The sequence below is a fragment of the Telopea speciosissima genome, chromosome 2 (genome assembly GCF_018873765.1).
Source record: "Telopea speciosissima isolate NSW1024214 ecotype Mountain lineage chromosome 2, Tspe_v1, whole genome shotgun sequence".
Classification (NCBI taxonomy): domain Eukaryota; kingdom Viridiplantae; phylum Streptophyta; class Magnoliopsida; order Proteales; family Proteaceae; genus Telopea; species Telopea speciosissima.
The window spans coordinates 73,637,153-73,658,739 of NC_057917.1; the positions used below are offsets into that span (position 1 = coordinate 73,637,153).

The window sequence follows — 21,587 nt, forward strand, 5'->3', positions numbered from 1 at the left end:
CGACAAATTTGACTTGGAAGGGCGTAGTGAAGTAAAAATTTGGTGTTTGCTTCTGGGTATGGGTGATTTTTGTTAATTCTGTGAAGGTGCTTAGCTGGGCAACGTTTCGGATTGTTCAATTTCCCTTTTGGGAGCCTTTGTTATTGCCTTTTTAATAATAATTTTCCGGCTCCATTCATTATCGCCTTTGGGTATAGCAGTGTTTTTCGACTACTGAGTGGTTTTGGGAGTTGGGTTTCTGGTTTAACGATGAGTACGGCCTCTGCTCGGGGTTCATATGGAATTAGTGCTCCTGAGCATGGAGAGTTACGGGTTTTATCTCCCAAATTGGAGTTCTCGAGGTTTTACAAACCTTCGAAAGGGGAATTTCTCAGAGTGAAACTGTACTCAATGTCTGTTTCAACCACTAACTCCTCCAAGGTATATCTATATGTGAATGTTTAAATTTTTTTTTTAAATCTTTGAGATTTTTTTGACTGTCTGCAGAATTATAATATCTGTAATTTGTTTACTCTTTATACAATTTTCATTTTGTCATGAAAGCAAAGTCTTACATTTCAGGTTATTCTTCTCATCTACTTATCCTGTAATGGAATTATTGTCACCTGATTGCAGTGGATGAATTAATTTTAGTTGGAGAACAATGGACTTGATTTTATTGTAGGCTCTGCCTCATTTGTTCTGCAGAGAAAATTAATTATAGGCATTTGATTAAGGATTTTCATTTTTTTTTTTGTGTGGCATAGTGAAATATTGTTTGTTCCATGATAAATTTGATAAGTTCTCTTCTCCTAAATGAAGAAATTTGAGTCACCAGTCAAGATGCAGAGTAACTAAAGTGCTGCTCTATGGTTATATTGACTGTCTTAAGCGAGCATTTTAGATGAATCGTCAGCATCTTGGTTGCCACCTCCAGGATTTTAGTGATACCAACCTTCAAAATGTTAGTTCTCTTTTTCATTTCTTTCAGTTTGTGGAAAGAAACTGTCAATTTATTACTGAAGTTAGTCATAATTTATCAGGAGGAGTTGGTTTTATTTAATGTCAGTAAGACATTATGTTATGCCTTTGCATGTTGCTTCTCTTAAGTTCAAATTTAAATGATTTTAAATGTTCTGCGAATAAGTAATTACTCAAATAGAATACAGAGACATGGAGTAGAGAAGAAGATATTGATGCACAAACTAATTGCATAGTTTATAATATCACCAGTGTAGAGCCCCAATAGGTGGAGAGATACCACTCAAAAAGAGAGGATTCAGACCTCTATGAGCAGCATCAGCTGTAGGTTGTCCAAAAATCTCGTAGTCAGCTTCATCTCATTCTCAGATACTGGGATGTATTAGGTTTCTGCAAAGTTAATCTTCAATCAAACTACTAAATAGAAATATCCACATGTTTAGACGACTTGTTTTAAACTTCTAACATATTACTTTTGGAATCCAAATGAGACTTCCTTTAGAATTATTCTTTGGGAACTGATGAAATGCATCAATAGAAAGTAAGCTGGGACTGACTTTCTTTAGTTTAGAGATTACTTATAGACACTCAACAAGAGGCTGAAAAGACTGGCTTCAGAAATAGAAATAAAACTGCAAAAGTAGTAGCCTGTAAACCTGGTAATGGGCTTGTACTCCATCCATATGTTGAAACTCTGCTCAAAACTAGATAGTGTTCACTGAATAGATTTTTTTTTGGGGGTAAATTTCTTTGCTGAGTAAATTATCCCGGAGAATTAAGTAGGCAGTTAGACAACAACTTTTGAATGAATAATAGTGTCTCAAGTAGAGTGTGAAGACTGTGATCCCATTCTCATGCATCTCATTGCATGCTCTTTGGCCCCTTGTGCTTTGTTCAGCCAAGCATATTCTTGCCAATTTCAATTGACATGGCCTGCATAGGATTCTGTTGCATTTACTCATGCTTCTTCACCTATCATTTCTCCCCAAGGTAGACCTGCGAGCCAGTTTTGTACAGCCAAAAGCGGCCTGGTCAAATGTTGAACCATCTGATAGATTGTCTATTTATTTCTCTTCTTTTTAAAAAGAAAAAAAGAAAAAATAAAAAGTTACTTATTTTTAATGAACAGTAATATTTTGAATGTTTTGGTGCAGGGAATGGTACCCTGTATCAGTGCTTTACCTGAAGTTGGTGATTTCTTCTGGGAGAAGGCCCCAACGCCCATTCTTGATATGGTTGATGCCCCGATTCACTTGAAGAACTTGTCTTCCAAGGTCTAAATTATGACATTTTTAATACCATTATATAGAACCATCTAAAGCCGTAATTCTTCTTCTGTTCTGCTTAATTGAGAGGCTGTCTGATGCAGGAACTGAAACAATTAGCTGATGAGATCCGTTCAGAGTTGTCTTTCATGATGTCTAAAACTAGAAAACCTTTTCAAGCCAGTTTAGCAGTGGTGGAGCTTACAGTTGCGATTCACCATGTTTTTCATGCCCCCATGGACAAGATATTGTGGGATGATGGTGAACAGGTAGTAATATTTCATTAGGTTCCATACTTTTCCAAATCTGGGATAGATTGTTGTTAACACTTTTAAGTGTGATAGTGTTAGAGTCATTACATTATAATGCTTCCAGGTTTCCTCCTGTAACATGATGCCCACTTGCTTATTGATTTGGACCATTATATACACAGCTCAGCTTTTCCATTGCAAGTGGCCGAGAAAGCGCATCAATGACATGGCTTGAGGCATCTTGTTGTATTTAAAGTAAAAGAAGTTTCAAAATGCTTCTTTCAAAATATTTTGTTAGTTTTGTCTCCCACAAGTTTTGAACCCTAGACCGCATTGATGTTGCTTCTAGTAAATTAAAGTAATGGGAAATCTTTAGTCCCACATTGGTTATGGAAGATAGTAGAGTGAAGCTTATATTGAATAATGGGAACTACAAGGGTTGGGTTCCATGAAAGAAATGCTAACTATGCTCTCTTGTCTTTGGTGTGGGGGGGGGGGGGGGGTTGGGTTTTGGGGTTTATTTTCACACTCGTGCGTGCCAAGCAGAGCCAGATTGTGGCGAGGCCTTTGTGTGTGTGATTTCATTTTTGCTTGTGGCCAGACTTAGTTTCGGAAATTTCCTTCACGGACATCACAAGATTTACCCAGTGTTGGTTTGTGTTTGTTAAACGTCAGCCAGAGCATATTCTAAGTCGGGGGTTTTCAGGAACTTGCCGACATCCTTTACACTTGGTCTGACGTTGCATGAGGTCTGACCAACGTTGGATGAGCATCGCTGATGTCAGTGATCATGTGTTGCATGTCGTCCATAATGCAATGGACGTCGACAACGGCTAGTTTTTTTGTGTCTTCTCTCTACTAGAGTCACATCTTTTGGGCCCTCTTGGATAGGTGTTTCCAAGGGGTATCTCTCCTCTATAAATAGAGGATGTTCAGGACACTTTAGATATGATATTCTAAGTGTCCTACACACACACACACACACTCTCTCTCTCTCTCTCTCTCTTACTTCCACACTGTCTCAAACTCTCTCTGGTTTTGCCTCCCGCTTTTGCTGTTCCAAGGTTTAAAGTATCAGTATCGGATATCGTATCGGTCGGGCGATTTTAAGAGACATCATATCGTATCGTATTGTATCGGAGATATATATCGAACGGTGCCGAAACGCATGAAAATGGTCAAAATACACATGAAAATACACTTTTGGACACAAAAAACAATATAAACAAGCAATAAATAACAGATATCATGCATAAACAATAAAATGGAGAATAATGTATAGCCAGACAAGTGAGTTAAATTGAAATTGTTATAAAAGATGATGTTTCTTACATGTTGTAATCGTCTATAGCCTTGGAGTATTAGATGATGCAAAGGATGATGGTGTAGCATTCCTTGATTCAGTTTTTAGTCCAAAAGAGTGAAAAACCAAGATTAAATGCAATATTTTAGTCTCTTGGTTGAGTTTTTCCTTCATTTTTCTGTTAGAATAGGAGTTGTATAGAGTTTGTGAGTGAAAATGGCTTTTTTATGGAATGTATTGATGGTATTGGTATGTATCGGTATGTATCGAGCCATATTGGCCAATACGTATCGATACATATCGATACGTATTAAACCACCCACAGAACCCTTTACTGGACGTATTGATTTGTATCGGTCGTATCGTATCGGCCGATACATTTCGATACAATCCGAGACAGTCCATTTAAAAAAAAAAAAGAGACATCGGTATGTATCGTATCGGTACGGACCGATACCAATACGTATTGCCCAATACGATATGATACGATACGTACCGGTACTTTAAACCATGAGTGCAACAACTACTAGAAGGGCCTGTTGAGGCTGTTTCATCTTGGAGGCTGATTTTCATTACCCTGATTGCACCAAAGGAGAGTGACCAGTGGCATGGCTCAGCCCCACCGTATCTCCTAACAAATTCAAGTCTATTTGTTGCAGTAAACGTGTTCTTAATCATTCGTGAAGCCTTTCAACATTGCAATAATTTCAGTTAGTAGCCATTTAGTGAAACATAATTTTTTTTAAAAAAAAAAGGGCATACCCTGTGCACGAGGCTCCCGCCATTGCGGGGTCTGGGGAGGGTCATAATGTACGCAGCCTTACCCCTGCTTTCACAAAGAGGCTGTTTTCAGACTTGAACCTGTGACCACTTGGTCACAATGGAGCAACCTTTACCATTGCACCAAGTCCCGCCCTCTAGTGAAACATAAGTGTATCTCTCATAATTTTATTCTTCTATTTAGAACTGTTAAGATATGTATCACAAGTAAAGGGTTTGTCCCTAGCATGATTACATAGGCTAGTTGCTCTTTCTTTGCTATGTTTCCTACTCTAGGTTAGATTCTCTTGTTTCCTTGTTAGATTAGTTTCCTATTTTCTCTCCTTGGCTGACAAGGAATTAGTTTCCTTTTCTAATGGAACTTTCTATTGATTTTATTATAAATAAGACAAGGGGAGAAGAGACTACTCTCACGTTACTGAGAGCTAACATAATCGGCTGCCCTTCTCTCTTCCCTCTTCCATTTCAGTTACTGGTTACAGGTTCTGGGTTTGTCACATGGTATCAGAGCAGTAACCAGTAGCTGTTTTGAGAGTCGTTCTAAGTTCTCTTGCTACTACTGAAACCCTAGTTCATAGAAGAAGAAAGAGAACTAGGGTTGCGTATGGGTTTCAATGAAGATTGATGTTTTTAAATGAAGCCATACCATTACTCTACCCTGCTGATCGAAGAACGAGGTTTGTCTCCAATTTTTTTCCGGCTCGTGTTCCGCTGGGCTCTGTCTATTACTGAAGGTTGAAGACGAAAAACGAAGGGAGAAGAAGGCGATCTGTTGATTTATAGTTCGGCTGCTTGCTGCTGAACCAATTTGCTCCTGTTGATCTCTGTGTTGCAAGATTTGGTGATCTTTCGATCATATTTCCAGTTACTGCTCTTGGAGTTCTCTCCATCGTTCCATACAGTTCCACACCGTCATCTGAGTTGCTGTTCTTGGTATGTTGATGAAGATGGTAATGCCCCCTTTAGGTATTTGTGTTTGCTGTTGATAAATATCCTGGTGATTTGGTGTTTCAATCGATCGATCGAAGAAGATTAATATACTGCTGGTTTTGGTTCCATGCTTTCCGCCTCTGGTTCATGATTCAATTTCTGCCAGGTTATAGCTTTCTTGGTTGAAGGTTGAAAAATACTCCAATATCAGGTTGAAGTCGATGGGGGGGGGGTGTTGGGGTTTTGGTTCACAACTCCTCAAGTTGCCTATTTTAAGTACTGTTTTTCTTCTCCTTTATTTTATTTCCTTTAATTTGTTGCCCCTTTGTTTTCTTGGACGATAACATCTATGTCATCATTACTTTATCTAGTTTCCATAGTTAACCCTTTCTTCAGCATTAATCCACTCATGTCCATATTTTATCATACCTTCCAAGTTTACCCTTTTGCCTCCGTTTGTGCTTATATTTGAATTCCTCTAAATTACATTCATGCCATTTCCCTTTTGTTTTGCTATATTTACAGTATGGCCATTCTTCTCCTTTCTTTACAAATAGCCCCTTGCCAAATTCTGGTGATTTACCCAACCACCATTAACCCCTTGAACTGAGATGGGTCCATACCAAACTCAATTGAGTATTTTGTTCTGGTTTCTGCATTACTTGGGGATTGCATGCAGTAATTACAGAATTGCCTTCGGACTTGCATATTTACCATATTTTTATTTGGTAGGCACGATCATATCAATTTGGGATTCCAATTTCTGAAGATTGGTATTTTGCATGGAGATTGGAAGTTATTTATTGGGATCATACTTGCGTGGAGATTATTTCTACCGTGAAGGGTGAATTGGAGATTATTAGGATCTTGTTGCAGTGCTACTCTTGATTATTGGATTTTTTTTTGTGATGCTCATCCTTTGAGATGCTGCTTATTGGTGGTCATTATTTGTCCATGTATAATGCTACACGTGAGGGGGAGACTGAAGATTATTATTCTCTTATCTACTATTGAAGATTATTATTTTCTTAAGTCATCAACTCAAAACTATTTTATATGAAAATTACTATTATTTTGTTCATCCTCAGCAACAATTTTATCTATGAAGATGGTATTCAACAACAATTCATATTTATTTGGACAACCTGATGTTGTTTGGTCCGCAGTAACCTATACTGCCTATCTGGTTTGCAGTAACCTATACGGCTATACTGCCTATCTGGTCCACAGTAACTTATACTGTTTATCTGATCTACAACAACTTGATGCTGTCTGGTCCGCAGTAACCTATATTGCCTATTTATCATTGGAATTTTTATCTGAGACCTCTATTTGGGGCTCTAAATCTGCCTTTGTTTGAGCAGAATACTACTTACTACTTGCCTTCCTTGAGAAGGACTTTTGATGTAGCCGTTGGAAGCTGCACTTTTATCTTTCTTTGGGAGATTACTACCTACTACTTGCCGCTTATGATGTAGCTATTGAATGCTACACTTTTATCTCTCTTTGAGAAGATGACTACCTACCTACTACTGGCCTTCTTTGAGAAGTGTCTTTTATATTATTGTTGTTGCTATGATCTTTTGGATTGCGTTTTGTGTTTACTACCGTCTATTTTACTCGTTGCTGATTGGATTTGTTCGACACGAAAATTATTATCTATTGAAGTTGCCTGATGATTGGTTTGCTTGAGTTGGTACTGCTCCTTGATTGGTTGAAGTTCTCATTGTGTTCACTGTCATCTACAACTGCTATTCAAAACTGGTGCTGCCTTTGATATCTATTCGTATTGTTCCAAGCTGGAACCCTTGATATGTATACTGCAGCTTGAGGGGGAGTGTTAAGATATGTATCACAAGTAGGGGGTTTGTCCCTATCGTGATTACGTAGGATAATTGCTATTTCTTTGCTATGTTTCCTACTCTAGGTTAGATGTTTCCTTATTATATTAGTTTGCTATTTTCTCTCATTGGCTGACAAGGAATTAGTTTCCTTTTCTAATGGAACTTTCTATTGATTTTATTATAAACAAGACAAGGGGAGAAGAGACTACTCTCACATTACTGAGAGCTTACATAATCGGCTGCCCTTCTCTTCTTCTCCCTCAATCTCTTTCTCTCTTCCCTCTTCTATTTCAGTTACTGGTTACAGGTTATGGGTTTGTCACAAGAACATTTCTTAAGACTATAGACTTGAGAGCATAAAATCTTTGTACATGGCTGCTGAAAGTTCTCCAACATCCCCCTTGTTCCTGCAATGGAGAACTTAAAGATCATTTCAGACTTTGATAAAATACAACCATTCAATAGTTCTAGCTACAAGAGATGAAAGCAAACGATTAAGGTTGGTTTAGACCAACTTGCCATCTCTTTTGCTTTGACTGAAAGTATTCCTGTTGAGAGCAACGGTCCATCTCTTAATGCCAAAAGGGGAGCATGGATATGAGAAGATTATCAATGCAAAAATAGAATCTTGAACTCGTTATCCAATGTTTTGTATATATGCTAACTCCATATGGACTGCATTAGAGAAGCAGTATGCCTTGGAAGATGTTGGTAGTAAGAAAGATGTTGTAGCCAATTTCCTTGAATTTGTTATGAAAGACGAAAAGAAGGTTTTTGCACAAATCGATGAGTTTCAAGTCATGGTAGCCAAGTTAGGTAAAGAAGAAATGATCTTACCTGATGATTTTGTGGCTAGTTCTCTTATAGGAAAATTACCTGTGTCTTGGAGTGATTTCAAACTTAATATGAAACACAAAAGAAAGGGCTAGACTCTTGACTAGGCCGAAAGTGCCAAGGATTTTAAATCCAAGGCTAACTTGGTAGAGTCCATTAAGCGTGAACAATTCAAGAAGAACCTTCATATCAAGAAAGATTCAATGTTCAAAAGGAAGACAGAGAATTGTTTCGCTTGTGGCAAATCCGGGCACTTCAAACGTGATTGCTGACAATTGAAGAACTTCAACAGGGCCAAAGTCAACCTCACTGAAGCGGACCTTTTTGCAGCATTTGTGCTGAGGTAAATTTGGTTGAAAAATCAAAGGTATTGGTCATAGATACTGGTGCTACCAAGCACATTTGTAGAGACCGAAACTCCTTTACTAACTATTCAACAGTTGGTTTGGGAGAGTTAGTATACATGGGAAATTCCCAAACATCTCAAGTCATGGGAAAAGGTAGTGTCTTCTTGAAGTTACTTCAAGAAAGACCCTTGAACTTAAAGATGTGCTGCTTGTGCCGGAGATACGACAGATTTTGGTGTTGGGAACTCTTCTCAATAAGGCTGAATTAGAGCAGATAAAATTATTTTTACAAAGACTGATGTATATGTGGGGAGGGGTTACATGTTGATGGGTTTTTTGTATTTAATGTTTATGAAATTATGAATGAAAAGCCTAGTATTTCTTTTGTTTACTTTATAGATTCTTTTGATGTGTGGTATGGTAGACTAGATCATTGCAATGCTTCATATATAAATAGGTTGTATAAATAAGGTTTAATAGAAGACAACCCTAGCCCTCACTAGACAAGTATCCTACTTGTGTTGAGGTTAAGTTTCCCAAACGGCAAAGTGGTTTGTTTGACTTGGTGCATAGTGATCTTGGTGACTTTTAAGTCATTTGAATTAGGGGGAGGTAAAAGGTACTTCATTACTTTTATTGATGGCTTTTTGAGGTACACAAGGATCTAATTTGTAAGAACCAATGATGAGATAGAAAATGCTTTTATGCCCTATAAGGTTGAGGTTGAAAACCAATTGGGGAGAAAGATTAAGAGATTAAGGACTGATAGAAGATTTGAGTATAGAACTCAAAAGTGTCTAAAAATGGGATCATACTGGAAGTTACTGCTCCTTTTCCCGACGTCGGTTTTTGTTTGTTGAACATCGGCTAGAGCATGTTCTAAGTTGGGGTTTGTCAGGAACTTGGCGCAATGCTTTACACTCTGTCTGACGTTGAACGAGGTTTTACCGATGTCGGATGAGCTTTGCTGATGTCGACGATCTTGTGTTGCATGTCTTCTAGAAATGCTAGAATGCATTAAATGTTGGCAACGGCTATTATTTTGTCTTCTCTCTCTGAGAGACGCATCTCTTAGGCCCTCTTGGATTGGTTTTTCCAAGGGTTCTCTCTCTATAAATAGAGGATGTCCAAGACACTTTAGATATGATATGCTAAGTGTTTTACATTCTCTCTTACTCACATACTCTCTCAAACTCTTTCTCTGGTATTGCCTCCTGCTTTTGCTGTTTTGAGAAGTGTTTTTTAGACTCCTGTCCTTGTTGATTGAGCACAACCTGAGTGTGTCCCGACGTGGCCTAGTAAGTAAGTTCAACAACTACTAGAAGGGTCTGTTGAGGCTGTTTCACCGTAGGGGCATTAACTGCTTAAGGAGAGTGACCGGTGGCACAACTCAGCCCCACTGTATCTCCTAACAACTTCAAGTTTATTTGTTCCAGTAGACTTGTTCGTGATCATTCATGAAGCCTTTCAACATTTTCAGTAATTTCAGTGATAGCCATTTGGTGAAAGAAAAGTCCATCTCTCATAAATTTATTCTTCTATTTACAGTACATGCTGATCAATGCACCTTTGTCTTCACCAACTTCTATGCTTTGCTAACTATTGAAACCTAGTCAATTAATTGGAGAACTAGGGAGCTATGACAATTTTGAGGCCACTTGCAATCCAAAAGCAATCACCAACTGGTTGTGTTTTCAGGATGGGTTGCATTGCAGATTACATGTAGGTTAAAGAAGCAGGTGTATTTAACATAATACTTACGTGGCTATCATGTTTTTCTCTTCTTTTTAATATTTTTGTTACTACTTCATGGGGGTGATATTCTTGCTCAGTTATCTTATTTTTTCTTAAATAAAAGTTGGTTTATGTCACTAAGTTCCTTGTGTTATAATTAGCAGTCTTACGCACATAAGATTCTTACGGGAAGGCGGTCCCTTATGCACACACTGAGACAGAAGAATGGTCTTTCGGCGTCTACATCTCGTTCTGAGAGTGAATACGACCCATTTGGTGCTGGACATGGATGCAACAGTGTTTCTGCTGGACTGGGTATGTTTTCCTTCTCCTTTACTTCTTTTAGGTAAGGGAACAACTGCACCTGTTCATAAAATGTGTAAAAATGGAACTCATAATTAACTTTTTTTTTGGCATCCATTTTATGCAAATGGTTGTTTTCTATTTCGTATTTGTGTGCATAATTTATTACGTTTCCAAATTGCATATCCATTATGTGAACCACTGATTACATAATCTTATTCATCTGTACTATTTGGCTGAACTGACACATTGTGGTTGCATTTCCTATTATTCAATCGAACCCAAATTTTATAAACTAGGCAATGGTTTACCTTTGTTTCAGGAATGGCTGTTGCGCGAGATATTAAAAGGAAACGAGATCGTATAGTGACAGTGATCACCAATCAGACCATTATGGCTGGTCAGATATATGAGGCAATGAGTAATGCTGGGTATCTGGATTCCAACATGGTTGTGATCCTAAATGATAGCCACCACTCTTTACACCCAAAGCTAGAGGAGGGTCCCAAGACAGCAATAAATGCTTTGTCTGGTACTCTAAGCAAGCTGCAGTCCAGTAAATCCTTTCGTAAATTGAGAGAAGCGGCTAAGGTATGTCCCATGGTTTTCTTTCTACATAGGTAAGTTGTATAATATGGTTTTTTGCCAAGAAAAAGAAATAAGCAATTGTTGTAAAGCTCAATGATAATTTTGCCCTAAAAGGCAAAATTATGATAGTGGTATGGTGTCTCTAGGATAATTAGAATAAAGGTGGGATCTTATTAGCCAGAACCATGCAGATGGGTAACACTCTGTATGGAGACTGCTATTGCAATGCATTTAGTGCAGAAATCTTCCCTTAAATGGCACTTCCGCATATCAAGAAGTCTTAACTTAAGGAGTTCAATTCATATTGTAAGCTGAAGTCCTGCCTCATTGCGTGTTAAAGACACTTTTACATGTCTCCCCTCTCTCTCTCACTGTCCCCGCCTTTTTATCTCTCATAGCCTTAGCAAGACCTCTGGATAAGCACTCGCCCCACGCACACACAACCCCCCCCCCCCCCCAAAAAAAAAAAAAAAAAAAAGAAGACTTGCTCACTGCTCATTATGGATCTGCTTACTGTTGTTTGTGGTCCAAATATAACAATAGCTGGAGGATCCATGATCTTTCAGTAAACTGCTTGCCTTCTCTGGTTCAGATGAAAGCTCAAAGTTATCAGTTCCAGATCATTAGATTATCTAATTGAGGTGAATTCGCAGTACATTTAGGCCCCATGGAGTGGACCTGTGGATCAATGTACATCTGCCTCTGTACCTCTTGGTGCTCCTTATGATGGTAGCCATTGAATTATGTTCTTGTTTTCTTTGGTGAATATATTCTAGATGATTATATGCCCTTACCCTGATCAATTCGGTGTCTTTGGTGCTCATCCCATGAACTATTTGTTTTTTCTGACTATCACATTGGTGTACACTTTGCTTTCAGGGGGTTACTAAGAGAATCGGAAGGGGTATGCATGAATTGGCAGCAAAAGTTGATGAATATACACGGGGTATGATGGGTCCTCTAGGATCAACTCTCTTTGAAGAGCTTGGGATGTATTATATTGGCCCAGTTGATGGCCACAACGTGGAAGATTTAATTACAGTTCTCCAGGATGTGGCTTCTCTGGATTCAACAGGACCTGTGTTGGTTCATGTAATAACGGAGGAAGAACCGGAGTCAGATGATGATCAGCTGAGTGAAATAGCTGTCAAACATCAAGGTCTTCAACTCTTCATAGATTTTTCTCCAATCATTTCTCTATAACTTTTCGTAGATACTGGGAACATAATTTTACAGGGACTACTTTTGGTTTAAAGTGGAATTGAATTGTTTTTATTGATGGCTATGTGTTTCTGCTTTTCTTTGTTTAACATTACTTCTCTCATTTTAGAAAGGAGTATCCACATCAGGGGGGGGGGGGGTTGTTAATGGCAAGAAGTTACCCCCTTACCTTCTCATACATCATAAATGCTGGGTCGAATCTGCCACTCAATAGTAGTCCTAACTAGGTCTCTGGTTCAATCACAATGCATAATGCAGTGATTACCACTATGGGACAGTCAGAGTAGCGCTAAAAAGAAAATATCAAGGGTGATTTGGTAAATAATCCTCTGCGGAGCACTACAGGTTCCTCAGGTGTGTATTTATGAGGACACTTTAAAGATGTCTTTTCCTATATGATGGTTGCCTCTGCAGTGTTATCCCTGTGAACTGCACTGCAGAGGGTCTGGTCTCCCTAACTACAGCTTAGGTTGATGATCAAAAGAAGCAAATGGTGTTTGGCCAGATAAAACCTTAGATAAAAGGTTGTTATGATCTGAAGGAATCAAGTTTTCACCCCAAACTCCTTTGTGATGCATGTAAAAAATTGTGGGTTCATGTACCATCTCTATCCGTGCCACTACCTTGTGCTGAGAACAGAATGGCTTCCTCCTTTCCTGGCTTGGAACTTTCTCTTTAGTTTTTATTTTCCTATGCAAACTTTTTTTGATGTTCTTTCTGTTTTCCCTTTTTTTCTTTAATAAAACAGGTCAATGCAATGTGGTTTCATTACCCTCTTATCCAAAGCTGATGGGCAGTAGTCTCTCCCGGACATATAGTAATTTCTTCGCAGAAGCTTTAGTTGTGGAGGCAGAGAGGGACAGCAACATTGTGACTGTTCGTGCAGGCATGGGAATTGATCCATCACTCCAACTATTCAAGGAAAGATTCCCAGACAAATTTTTTGACCTAGGGATGGCTGAGCAACATGCAGTCACCTTTTCTGCTGGTTTGTCATGTGGAGGATTGAAGCCTTTCTGTATAATCCCCTCCACTTTTCTACAGAGAGCCTATGATCAGGTTCTCTCTCTCTCTCTCTCTCCCTCTCTCTCTCACACACACACACACACACATGAACAGAGAGACATTTCCATTTGTGTGATATTAGTAGTGTGTGTGTTCATCCACATTAATGAGTATACTATCAGAAAAACCACATGGCATGTAGGATGCAAGAGAAGAAAATAAACCACATAACTAGAATGTCAAATGAAAAGGGCATAAGGGAGAATGGATAAGAGTTGTCGGAAGCTACAAAAATTACAAAATCTTAGAACATAATAATAAAATATGAGAAGCAATTTACTCAAAACCTAATGTTGGTATGCATCTAAAACTGAACTTTTAAACTCAATGCCTAAATGCATAGAACTGGTATTTCATTGCAAAAAACTGGAAAAAAAACCAAGGGATATGGTGAAGAAACAAAATTTGCTACAGAACAAAAAAAGAAGGAATAAAAAGAAAAAAATTCGTAATTCATGAAGCCTGGTTTGTCAAAAGGAAAAAACATAAAAGACAGGAAAAAAGAAAAGACAAAAGAAAGAGAAGAAAAGGTTAAAAAGGAACAGAAAACAGAGAACATAACATGCCTAAGACATTTAAAAAGGGGGAAGCTGACTTCTTTTTTTTTGGAAAATCATTGGACTTGATTAGGAATTGGGCCTTAAATTTCTTCTTTGTTTGGATCCAAGAATTGTTATTGTCTGTGTTTTGCAACTTACTGTGATGATCTTTGTTTCTTGTTCCTACCCAGCTGGTATTTTCTTAGTGATTCCCATAACTGTGGTGATAAACTGGTGATCAGGGGAGAGAGAGAGTCTCACTTTCGAGGTGTTTGCGCATGTGTATAAGGGATGAGGGGGGGGGGGGGAAAGGAGTGAGAAAGCAAAGTTTTCAAAAGCAGGCAAGTTAATGCCTAGGCATTTAGAACCTATGATGCACAAAGTCTACTAGCTGATGCCTAGGTGATGACTGGCTGGCAGCAAAAAACAAAACGATATTTTTTCTTGTTAATTGAGGTGATATTTCACATATTGATAGCAATAGATTAAACATGTGATATAAGGCATCAAACATTACATTAACAAAAGCAAAGGAATATTAGCATATTGAAGTATTGAATGCCAAAACAAAGAGTGACCAATTTTGTTACAAAACCTAGTCTAACAAATCAGGACCTGTAGAGAAGAAGAAATAGAAGAGAAGCGAGAAGGGCTACGGTTAGGATAACGATTCTTGCTATTAATAATAACTTCAATCAATGACAAATACAACAGCAGAGACTGACTAACCTGCGGTACCTAAACTTATTGTTACATCACCATAAATTATAAATGTCACATTGACTACTAAACTACACCATAACTTTAACATATTGAAGCTGTTGCAGATGTTTCAACTGCTTATCACAAAAGCTCGAGCTGTTAAGGGCTACAACAATGTATATCAACACACATCAACACCCCCCCCTGCATGTGCAGGTTCACACACATGCGCACACAGAGAGAGAGAGAGAGAGAGAGAGAGAGAGAGAGAGATGCACGTGACGCCATCACGTGGCAGTAAGGAGCACCAAGCATTGGGTCACAACAACACATAACACAAACTCCTCGCACTTGCTAGGGATCAAGCAACACGCATCAACACCCCCTAGCCCTGCACATGCTGGCCCCCATACACAGATGCTTTGTACATGACACCATCCCGTGGCACCAAGGGGCACAAAGTGTAGGGACACAACACATAACACAAACTCCTCGCACTTGCCAGGGATCAAAGGCCCGACCTCTTGGCTCTGATATCAAATTATAACCGCTTACCCAAGAAGGTCCAGCTGTTAAGTAATGGCTACAACAATGTATATCAATAAATTTCATGTTTTTGCAACAGTGTGCTCAACATAGAAAACAATACAAAACTTTATCCATGTAACAGAATTTAGAGTCCCGAAAGGTGAAACTTCGTCAACTAGTTTCACTTAGTGACTCAAGTTATCATCTAGTTGCACTATGTGAACGACTTTTTTTTTGGATGAATAAGAATTTCATTACCAAAAGAGAAGAGAAAACAAGGGGCCCCGAGGGGAGGAAAGAAAAATAAAAAGCCTGTCCCTAGCTTAGCTGGGAGCTGGTTGTAGCAACAAAAGCAACATTTGAGAGACCCCAGGAATCAACAATTAGCCTGTTCCTTGGGGTGTCATTACAACTAGAAGGAGGAGCTAGCGATAACTTTGCTTTAATTTCAAAGGAAATGGAGTCCCAAATCTTCTGATAGGAGCGAGAGTTGGAGGTCCATTTCCTGACATTGCGCTCCATCCAAATGTGGTTGAGAGTTGCACAAAAAGCTAATTTGCCAACAGAATCACAAATAGAGTGACCAGCGAAGGTCATGTCGATCCAGATCCATTCCCTTGAGAAAGGGAGGATCCTTCTGTGGGCAGGCCAGCACTTGGACAAGATTCCTTTCCAGATGGCAGCAGCAGTAGGGCAATCGAAGAAGAGATGATCCAAGTCTTCGGTACCATTCCAACAGAGACAGCAAGCCGTAGAGACAGGGATCTGTCTAGCCCGAAGAAAAGACTGAGTAGATAAGCAATTGTGAACGACTTGGTGGAAGCACCCAACTTATGCGTGAGAAAGTCAGTCCATCCCACAAGATGACACTTGGGTAACATGTTATGGGATACAGAAAATTAAGAACTATAAAGAAATTATAGAAAATACTTGCTACATTACATGTCTGCCGAAGCACTGGAAAGAGGTCCAAGAGGCCAGTGACACAGATGGCTGTTTACTTTTAACTCTTTTTACTTATAAATGAATTTTTAGCTACACTAAGGACTAATCTCACAGAACTAATACGTGTCTCTTTTATTCATCATCCGGTGGCATTCTTTCTCTTCTGGGCTTCCTTAGGTTGTCCATGACGTAGATCGCCAAAGAATTGCTGTGCGGTTTGTTATCACTAGTGCAGGACTGGTGGGGTCTGATGGCCCCTTGCACTGTGGAGGATTTGACATAGCAATCATGTCACTCTTGCCAAACATGGTAGTTATGGCACCATCTGATGAGAACGAGCTTGTTCACATGGTGGCCACTGCAGCTCAGATTGATGACAGGCCTGTTTGCTTCCGGTATCCAAGAGGTGCTATTGTTGGACTGAACAGCTCTGTTTGCAATGGAGTAGCCCTTGAGGTAATTCCCTGGTACTCTTATCTCCTGCTTATATTAACTTCTATTACTTTGGTAATATATATCTTTTGACGTAACGCATGACTATTAATGTTGTTTGTTGAGTTTCTGGGGTTCATGCGTCTGGCACTTCATGCCCCATTTTCTCTTGTTTGACTGGTTTTATTGTGGAACAGATCGGGAAAGGGAGAGTTCTTGCCCAGGGTAAAGATGTTGCGTTGCTTGGGTATGGTGCGATGGTTCAGAACTGCCTCAAAGCACACTCTCTTCTTTCCAGCCTTGGCATCAAAGTGACTGTTGCTGATGCGAGGTTCTGCAAACCACTTGACATCAACCTTGTCAGGCAGCTTTGTGAAGATCATGCCATTTTGATCACAGTTGAGGAAGGCTCTGTTGGAGGATTTGGGTCCCATGTTGCACAATTCATGGCTCTTGATGGACTGCTTGATGGAAGAGTTAAAGTACTATTGTTTTCCTTTTCATTTTGATTTATTCATTTTCCTATGGAATAATTCTTCCAAATGCTGGACCTTATAAAAAAGTTAGAAGTATGGGGTCTTGGACACATGACTTTCTTTTTGGATGGAATGTCATGTCATAATGAATAAATTACTAAATGCACAGATATGCTACATGTAACAGCTATCAAATTAACAAACCAAATAACTGAGAAGGAGAGATGAATGAGCGAAAAGGGGACTGACTAGAGAGCTTAGATCGAAACTAGTAGTCCCCCCACCCGCCCCAAATGCCTTTATTTATAGTAACACAGATATTACATAGAAGGATTCTTAATCCTACTAGGAATCAAAACTAGGAAACATAATTACACAGAATTATAACTTGGAAACTAAACTAGGACTAGGACTAACCATAGACTGACTTTAATTATAATAGGACAGATATCTCGATTAGAATATTCCTTTTAATAGAGATACATAATCAACACTATATAAATTTAGTCTGTGTCTGTTCAGATTTTGGTCACATTCTGATCTTTCTCAATAACATTTCCAGTGGCGTCCGATTATTCTACCGGATAATTACATAGAACATGGAACTCCGAAGGAACAACTTGCTCTTGCAGGCCTAACTGGCCATCACATCGCTGCCACTGCATTGAGCTTGCTAGGTCGCACACGTGATGCCCTGTTGTTGATGCGCTAGAAAGGGATACAGAGTTCTATGCCAAGTTATGTTGAACAATGAGAAGATAATGCTATAGGAGAGCATCCACCTTTAAGGAGGGCCATCGGATTCCCATATTCTCTCTGACCATACAGTCAGGTTCGTATGGTACACTAAACTTTCCTTGAATTTGTAAATGTTTTTTTTTTTTAATGGGATGTAAATGTTATATTGACTTGTTATATATGTTTGGCTTAACTTTTGGTGAAATTTATGTTATTAATTTCCAGAAGGTGGAAATCTGTTTATAGAAGGAAAAGAAAAGGTGAAATTTGTTACTATTTGACCCAGTGCTTCTGACAGTGATATCATATTGATTTCTGCTGGAAACATTTTGGGGTGGGGAAGAGAATCACTACACCAAACAAGAGGAGATAACCAGAACTGTCCTGATATTATGGACTCTGAAATAATGCTTATGTCAGGAGTAAAGACTGAACATACATTATAGGTTTAAACTTCCAATATTTGAACTACCATTTGGATCATATGCTTATGACATTGAAACCTAGATATGAATGATATCAGCTCCCATGCCCTTCATGTACAGCTTTTGTTAATATACACTTCATTGCTCTAAAAGTAATAGCACAGCCCTTTGAGCATATTTATTTTTCTTCAGGCTCCATTTGTTTCTGGATGAAACCATGTGGTAAAATCGATGAGAAAATATAGAATAAAAAAAAAAAATCCTTATGTGGTTTCCCCTGTAACCTGAAAATCTCACCTTTCTGTGGTTTTACTTGGAAACAATTGGAGCCTAAATAAATGAGGCATCAAATAGTTGCTGTCATGGGCAATTTAAGGAAAAGAAAAGAAAGAATTTGAAATTTTTGAAAAACAAGAGAGAGAAAGACATGTAAACTCATCATTAGTGTCATTATTACTTTTGTCATATTATGTTTTTCTTTTTTTTTTATCACTTTCTTGCCAACCAAGCATACATTTAGGGGTGATGATTTCCAGTGAATCACATTGCCATTTTTTAAGCTGTCAACTCAGCTGCAATGTCCCAGAAATTCTTTTTCTGAAAACAAGATTATAGTCTTGATCATTTCATACTCTTCACATTATCTGTTTTCTTTCAACACACCTTTGGCCATCTCATCTGATAACACATTTGCTTTTATCTGTATCCATCTAAAGGAGGTATGTGGATTGGGTACCAGTCTCCTTGCCCATGTAATGAGATGAGTTAGCCTCCAAGCTCCATTGATGTTCTTCTGTATTCATCTTGAAATCTTTTTCTATCACAACATTTTTCTAGTTTTCCCTTCTTGCAACTTGAAGACTCCAAATTTAAAGCACAAAATTTAGTGGTGAAAGCAAATTGAACCCTTAAGAGTGCCAGAATATATTCCCAAGGTTAAAACTGTATATATTGAGCCAAAAATACCCTTCCAAAGGCCAGCAGATCCTGGGTGCCCAGAGCATTTCCATCAAACCTTGGTTCATCCATCCTTGTTCTTTTAACATATGCAGGCATGTTTTGACTGCAAAGTACAAGGAGAGAGAACACTCACCAAATTCCAGTTCTTAAGGTAAACCTGATGGGTATATCTTGAATTTCTTCTCTTGTAGAAGCCCAAACCACCACCCTATGCATTTTTGTATTGATGATCACCTTGCATGTTCTACTCTTTTCATGGAAGACCCTCCTGCTTTGCATCTACTTTATCGACTGCATTCTAACCAATAGTGAGTATCACCAAGCTGCCATCCTTTTTTTTTTTTTTTGGCATCGTCACAGCTAACCAGAACCAAAGGAATTCTTAGGTGTCCAAGGGGTTAACTCACAGAGGAAATTGAAAATTAAACAGTATAATTGAAGTCCTTTTTTTTTTTTTTTAGTAAGAAACAGTTTAATTGAAGTCACACCCCAGGAATGCAGCTTCAATGTAGTGGTGAAGTAGCAATTTGTGCAGCTTTAACTGTTGAGAATTGGAATTTTCTTTTCAACAAAGGTTGCTGTTTTAGTTACATTTTATTTTTAATTAAGCTAAAGTGGGAACCTTTGGTTGCAAAACTATACCCTTGGCTGTAATTGAGTTTTATTTCCAATCCCAGATTAAAGTAGCAATCTTGGCTGTAAATCTGTAATTGAGTTTTCTTCTTCACTAATGGCTTGACATTTGAAAATGTTAGTGATTCTGTTTGTCTTTAGGTAAAATTCATGTACAAGCAAAATCTTTAGGTAAAATCAGTATGAAATAATTGAATGTTACTTAAAGCATTTTTCTTTTACATGTGTTTTACCTGAAAGCAAACGGAGCTTAAGAGACTTTTATTAATTTTATGGGGTGATGTTCTCTGCACCACAGCGTACGGGGGCGCAGGCTTCGCCACCCCTCATGTGTTTGGGCACAGCCTGCGCTGCCGGTGTATAGAACATTTTCCCTAATTTTATTTCTATTAATTTTCACACCATGTGATAAACAAGAATTTAGCTCGTTTCCAGGGAGGCTGCCCCAACAGTTGAGCTGTGCTGCACACATCTCGGTGCACACCTAGGGATGTGTGTGGCGTAGCCCAATGGCTGGCAGCGCCCTAGGCGTTCCCTGCTCCTTGGAGACGATCCTGATAGGTACCCCCATTTAATAGAAAATTTCTTTTTCTTCTTATTGGTCAAATTGTAGATTCAAAGAAGTTGGAGAACTGCCTCAATTTGTAGGTTGAAGGTAAGGCAAAAATTACCGAAATATATAATCCCACTCATAAGAAATTGCATTATTGTAATTTTAAGATAAAAAGATAAGGTCATTGCTTGCTTAAAAAGGTTGATAAACTTCATAACTTGCCACATTGCAAGTAATGGTACACAACAAAGATTCAAAAACACGGAATCGATCCAGGGTTTAGGATTTTAGGATTTAGGATTTAGGATTTAAGGTTTAGGGGAAAAAAATCTCTAACAGAGGGAGGAGCTGGATTTGCGTCTATCTGCTCATGTGAATGCCGGAAATGTGATCCGGATAGAATTGGTCCTAAAAAACCTAGAATCACCCGGAATCGATATTGGTCACCGTCTAATTCCGATCTGAATTGATTGATTCCAATTTTTGAAACACTGATAGACATAAATAGGTTCATGTTAATCCATCCTCTAGTTTAAGCTTAAGATGAATATGTATTGGAGTAAAAACATGATGGCAAAAGTTTTCCTTTATCACCGCGCTTGATATGACCATGCGATGAGACTCTTGTCCTATCACAAACTCTTACCCTTTATTAATGAATTTGAAAATATCCTCCATTGGTCATCTGATGGTCCCGATGCTTATGGTCAATGAATTCTTCTTTCACCGTGGGTGAAGGAAAACTAAGTGTCCAAACTCCAAACATGATAGCTCAAAAGGTATACAAAATTATGAAAACACTAGAAGCCTCCATGAGATGATAACAAAGATTAATGTTCGGATTGAGTTTCCCTCCACCCACGGTGAATGGGATCTCATTCACCCTGGGGTGGGAGAGGGTGGGAATGGGTATCGGGGTTTGTGAACCCTAGGATGGTGGGTGAACCGTCGTCTATGGGTGAAGGGAAACTTAGTCCTTAATGTTATGCTTGTAATTCTCATAAAAACTTTAGACGCATATTTATCTAGAAAATGTGCTTTTTTTGGGTTGAAATTAGGCCAATAAAATCATACAGGCTTGACCCTTTTCCACCTAAATGTTTTTCAACTGCTTGGCAAAATGGTAATTTGTGAACTTACTTTTATGAATCCAATTGAGAATCTCTTCATCATCAAAATCTGACCCTTTGATTAGCATGAGGAAGGGTATTTTCCACCATATGCAATAGGG

General features: G+C 38.6%; 1 protein-coding gene across 2 annotated transcripts; it reads left to right on the forward strand.

Moving 5' to 3' along the window:
• Window positions 1-205: 205 nt before the first annotated feature.
• Window positions 206-17,839, forward strand: LOC122651844 (probable 1-deoxy-D-xylulose-5-phosphate synthase, chloroplastic). 2 transcript variants are annotated; one of them, XM_043845398.1, is made up of 10 exons: window positions 206-420; window positions 2,115-2,234; window positions 2,330-2,494; window positions 10,410-10,563; window positions 10,874-11,142; window positions 12,019-12,298; window positions 13,109-13,419; window positions 16,317-16,595; window positions 16,769-17,053; window positions 17,610-17,839. In XM_043845398.1, the coding sequence occupies exons 1-10, from the start codon at window positions 250-252 to the stop codon at window positions 17,757-17,759; spliced, it is 2,184 nt and encodes a 727-aa protein (XP_043701333.1). In that variant the 5' UTR covers window positions 206-249; the 3' UTR covers window positions 17,760-17,839. The 2 variants fall into 2 exon arrangements, with proteins under 2 accessions (XP_043701333.1, XP_043701334.1); XM_043845399.1 differs by having other exon boundaries at window positions 10,413-10,563.
• The last annotated feature ends 3,748 nt before the right edge of the window (window positions 17,840-21,587 follow it).

Coding starts and splice junctions, on each gene's coding strand:
- LOC122651844 (XM_043845398.1), top strand. CDS start 250: ATGAGTACGGCCTCTGCTCGGGGTTCATATGGAATTAGTGCTCCTGAG. Junction 10,564..10,873: donor CAGTGTTTCTGCTGGACTGG/GTATGTTTTCCT, acceptor CCTTTGTTTCAG/GAATGGCTGTTGCGCGAGAT. Junction 17,054..17,609: donor TGCTTGATGGAAGAGTTAAA/GTACTATTGTTT, acceptor TAACATTTCCAG/TGGCGTCCGATTATTCTACC.